Here is a 5,227-nt window from a genome sequence, read left to right as displayed (position 1 = left end):
GCAGTCCCAATCGATCAGTCGATCGATTGGGATGCGACCGTTGCGCAGGATGTAGGTGATGGACGGCTGCGATGGAGCGGTGTTGACGTGGTAATCGATTGGGGTTGATTTCAATCGATTGGAGACACTGTATATAGTCTGGGCGGAGCGTTTTCTTCGCCAGTTCTTTGCGAGCTTTTTCCTGCGATTCTCCTCCGATCCTCACGGCGATTTCTCTAGCACTCACGCCAATTCTTGAAAGCACTTGAGGAGCATCTTCAAGGTTCAAGAGGCAACAACAAATAGCAAGAAGAAAGGTGTATTCACTTGTATTCTCATAGTTTCTTCTTGTATTTGTGTTTGTGTGTGTGAGAGTTTGTACAAGGCTTCTCCGCCTTTGGCTGCAACCGAGAAGGAGGGTTTTCTTAGTGGAGGAGTGTGTCGTGTGTAGATCCTTGGATTAATCACCTCTTCTTAAGGTAGATACCAAGTAAATCTTAGGTGTTAGCATTTTGGTTTGTCTTGTATTTTATTTCCGCTGCATATCCTCATCAAGACACAATCGACGAGCACACAACGAGACGCTATTCACCCTCTTCTAGCGGGCACATCGGTCCCAACAATTATGATACCTAGTTTATTGTTATAGATTCATTATTCTTTTTGGTACATATTTAATGGAGGTGTTTATTGTCAGGTGTCACATGCTTTAGTGTCATGCACCATCTTGCATGATTGCATGCTGAGAGATTGTCGGCTACTTTGTAGTTGAGCACATCACCAATTACATGATCTGCACACACAACCACTCATGGGGTAGTGGTACATCAGGTAGGGTGTGTGCAGTTGGTCTGTCAAGGCTCCGCTCGACCGCTTATGGATAGTGGTGATGCGGCATGGTAGCGGGCAGGGATCCCTCCTCTTTTACTATGACACAAGGAGATGAGAGCTTTGACTCCCCTATTTAGTTGGGGTAGGAGGATAGGTGTACTCCGACAGCATCCTGTCCACTCGGTCACTCAGGAGTAGTGATGGAAGAGTGCACAGTTGTCATAGCCCTACCCACTCGACCTCATCATCGCGATGACGGTGGCTGACTGACGTCAAGGGTGACCATGTCATTTGCACCATATGCATATATTGCATTTATTTGTGTATGATTGCTGCATTTTGGATGCTACATTTCGATGACTACATATGATTGACATGCATACAGAAGACATTATGTATTTGGCCTGACGATCCTACATCTGTTTGTATGGTTCTCACCCTTATGTCAGGCTAGGAGGTATTAGTGAATACAATTCTTCCGTTGTTCAGTTTGCTTTACCTATTATTGTTCAGGAGACTGTATTGCATGATTATTACTGATAGTTATATAACTATGCATGTTAGCTAGATACCCGCTGAGTTTTATTAAACTCACTCCGTTGATTTATATCTATTTCAGGTTGACGCTGTCAGGAGGTTCCAGCTGCTAGTCCCCTCTTCACGTCGCGGCAGTTACTATTTTTGGTCATTTGTTTCCTTGCTATGTGATCTACAGACTCGTGATGTGTAGTTTTGCATTTGTGGATTTTAATATTGAGTTTTGGGGTATGCTACCCACGTTTTTCCGCTGCGAATGTTTCTCTCGGTGGGTTGTGTTTCCCTCGTTGTAGTAGAGTAGGTTATATATATTTACGATGTTTTAATACCGTTTCACTTCTTGTCGTATTATGTTGTTAGCCGGAAGCTGTCTTTATTAAACTATGTGGAATGTTTTATTTACTTTATGGTATATGTTCCGGTCGTGTTGGTTGAGGATTGTGAGACCCTGAAGGCTATGTATTTCCAGATTTATATTGTCACTAGTACAAGAGAAATGCTATTAGATTTTCACCGGTTAGGATTTTTTTGGAGCGTGACACATTCCTTTTCTAAAAATTTATCTTAATTTATGTTCCTAATTAATTAAATGATATGATTCTTATTTTTATTACTTGGATTAGTATAATTTTTTTCATTATATTTTATATTTTATATTATATTTTAGTTTAGTTTATTTTATTTTTAGAGGATATAAATATTTTGGAAAAAAGGTAAAATAAAAAGTTTTCAGGAAAATAATAATCAATATTAAAACTTGCCGATTATACTTTTAAAATCTTATGATTTACGACTATTTTTTGGAATCGCGATGGAAGAGCCAACTAAACCCTTAAAAAACAATTAAAGAAGGAAAAAAAAATATTGTCTTTTGCCGGCCCTCCCAGCGGGGCAGACGTAGAACTCACACGGCGTTAAGTAACGTCTTGCTTAGAGCACCTATACCTATCTGGACGCGTGGCGGTGAAAGATAGGTTAGATCCGCTCCATGGAATCCACTGCCAGCCCAATTTCTTTTTCTTCTCTTTTCTGAACCAACCTCACCGTCTCAACCCTAGTCAAGTCACGTAACTAAGCCCTCCTTCCCATTCTATATATGCCACGCCGGAGAAGAGCTAGGTTTGTCCAATTAGCGAGCCGCCGACTCCTTTTCCTCTCTATCCTTTATCCGTCTCTCTCACACGCTGGCGTCATCATCCAGGAGAACTAGCGGATCGGTGCTCTCTTCCCGGAGATCTACCTCGCCGGGTGGTGGCTCCTCCGCCTTCGCCTCCTCTTCCTCCAGTTTTACTTCCCGAGCCACTGCTACCTTGTTCGACCGCCACTATCAGCGCCATCGTGCCGCCTCACCAACCCGCGTGCATCTCTACGGCGCCTCCCCTCCCCATCCTCCTGCGGTACGCTTCTCCCTCGATCGTTCCACTTCTCCTGGTCGTTCCCTCTCCGTTCTCGACAAGCGTTCCCCTTCGGCTGCCGCCTCCCCTGTACGCCGCACCTGTCTTTGCTCCCCCACCACCCACCCTGGATCCTTTCGCTGCAGCCTCCACAAGGGCAACCGATACCAAACCGCTTCCTTTGCCTCTCAGGCGAACCGTCTCAACGCTTGCCGTTCTGCCATGAAAAACTCACTGGTCCGTATCGGAGCCGTCGAGGGCGATTGGGTGAAGCGTGCGCTCTCCGCCCTCATTCGCCCTTCATCCCACCAGCAGCGCCGCCGGTGTGACTTCCTACCTCGCCCCAGCCCCCTCTCCCGCATGTCCAAAGCCGGCGATCCGTAGATCGACAGATCTCAAATCAGGTTCGTTAAAAAAATTGGAAAAATAAAAATCCGTTCTAATCTTTCACCAGAGATTCTTCATCGACCGGCCGATGCTGATCGGAGAGGAAGGTTGGAGTTTTTTTTTGCTGATTTTTCCCATTAAATAAAAAATTGTACCAAAAACAGCAGGCTGATCTGCTCCGTCCATTTGTATATGCTTTTCTGCTGCCGTCGATGCTGCCTAATGAACAAGCACATCGGAATAGAATTGAGGACGACATATCAGAACACCAAAGATATTAAACATCTTGAAAACTAATTAATTCTACGATCAATTATCTTAATCAATATCGACAACCTGGAATGTAACGCTGATCATTCGGTTGTGTTGCAGCAGGTTGTGATGTTATAGTACGATGCGATCTGGGGCTTACCGTGAGGCGTCGTCCTTGCTACACCAATCGGATTCCGTCGACTCCATCTAACTGACGTCATAGCCGTCATCTGCGTGTTTATTTTTATTACATTCAGGTAAATCATGCTTTGCGTTCGTAGTTGTTTTTATTATCGATATCATAATTTCGTTTCATTTATTTCGCAGGAAATTGCGCCGTTAAATCTTAATGCGGCACTTCTTAGATGCAATAAAATCCTGCATCACGCTCACATAAAATAATAATTTGCTGGTGACAGCTGGAAGTCATTTATTTTGGCAATGGTGGGGTCGAAGTTCACCTACGCCAATGACATAATTGTATTAATAATTATTTAGATACGAGGAATTTATTCCTTTTAAAATGGGAGGAATTTATTTCTTACGAAAATGAACCAGGGTAACAGTGCAAGGTCTTTCAATCGATTAATTAGGTATTTAAAAATCTTAATTAGGTATTTAAAAATTGAATCTTGACGCGCACTGTAAGGTTTTTTTTAGTGTGATAACCAATTAAAAAATTAGTCAAATTAATCGATTTGAATAGCTAGATATTTTAATTATATATAAAAAACATTTTGATCTTTTAATTTATATATAAAAAAACATTTCGATCTTTTAAGTGATTAATCCGTCATTTAAGAGTTGAATAATAATTGTTGTACAATGTATGGATTCTCCTTAGGTGAGATAATATTAGAAATACTAATGAGTCGAATTCAACTCAGATTTTATATTCTATGTCTTCATAATCATGTATTTGTCCCTATACTCATACACATTTAAGGATTTGATATCCTTCATATTAATAATGTTTCTTTTTCCTATTTAACTATCATCATTCAATCAAAGTATATTAGAATTAATATCGCATTGAAAAAATTAAATATCTATATAACATACTTCTAACATAAAAAAATAGTTGGTAGGATTTAATTTTTTTAATATATATTATAAATTATTTAATCGGATATTCAGATTGGATATCGATAATCTTTCCATATCTTCTTTGTTCATTTGGATCGGATTTTCTGTTGGATTTAGAGAAAATTACCATATCTAAATGATAATTATAAGAATGTTGACCGTTTAGATAAATTTATTTATTTTCATGGTCAATACACAATTTGTTGGTGCAGGAAGCATCCGACGATTGAATCTATATTTTGATTATGTCAAAGGGTTCAAGTTAAGTTGTTTTATTATTTAATATACTTGAATGAACTTTGCAGGAAAGTCCTAAGTGTTTTTAGGTAAAAGTCCTAGCTGCGGTTAGGTAGGTGAAAAATCCTAGGGGGTGGTAATCCTAGGTGGTGGAAAACCCTAAGGGCGGGGGGTGGTAACCCTAGGTGGAGGAAAATCCTAAGGGGTGACAACCTTAGGTCATAGGGGGTGGTAATCCTAGGTGGAGGAAAATCATAAAGGGGGGGGTTAACCTTAGGTCCTAGGGGAGGTAACCTCAGGTGGCGAAAAACTCTAGGGGGTGGTAATCCTAGGTCCTAGGGAGTGATAACCCTAGGCAGAAAGTCCAGTCGGTCTGAAGGGCCGGACTGACATCAGGTATGTTCTCCTGAGTGGAGTAGGTGAGGGCGCGTTTCCCGCGGAGGGAACAGTAGGCGTCGGTTCGACCTAGGGTTTCCGGTCGGAAATTCGAAGTTAGAACCGGACAGTCCGAAGTCTGTCAAAAC

General features: G+C 41.4%; 1 protein-coding gene across 1 annotated transcript; it reads left to right on the top strand.

The window, feature by feature from the left end:
* The first annotated feature begins 855 nt into the window (after window positions 1-855).
* On the top strand, window positions 856-3,930 carry LOC122048219. The gene is made up of 4 exons (XM_042609813.1): window positions 856-878; window positions 1,260-1,329; window positions 2,481-3,637; window positions 3,708-3,930. Exons 1-3 carry the CDS (start codon window positions 856-858, stop codon window positions 3,123-3,125), a joined length of 738 nt encoding a protein of 245 aa, XP_042465747.1. The 3' UTR covers window positions 3,126-3,637; window positions 3,708-3,930.
* The last annotated feature ends 1,297 nt before the right edge of the window (window positions 3,931-5,227 follow it).

The sequence above is a fragment of the Zingiber officinale genome, chromosome 2B (assembly GCF_018446385.1).
Source record: "Zingiber officinale cultivar Zhangliang chromosome 2B, Zo_v1.1, whole genome shotgun sequence".
Taxonomy (NCBI): domain Eukaryota; kingdom Viridiplantae; phylum Streptophyta; class Magnoliopsida; order Zingiberales; family Zingiberaceae; genus Zingiber; species Zingiber officinale.
Note: the sequence above shows the minus strand (reverse complement) of the source record. Positions and strands in the feature narration are given on the sequence as shown.

Bases quoted from the DNA above. Each gene is read 5' to 3' on its own strand.
- LOC122048219 (XM_042609813.1), top strand. From the start codon at position 856: ATGGATAGTGGTGATGCGGCATG. The intron at 879-1,259 runs GTAGCGGGCAGG...CCCTTATGTCAG, and splicing joins GATAGTGGTGATGCGGCATG to GCTAGGAGGTATTAGTGAAT. The intron at 1,330-2,480 runs GTATTGCATGAT...TTGTCCAATTAG, and splicing joins CTATTATTGTTCAGGAGACT to CGAGCCGCCGACTCCTTTTC.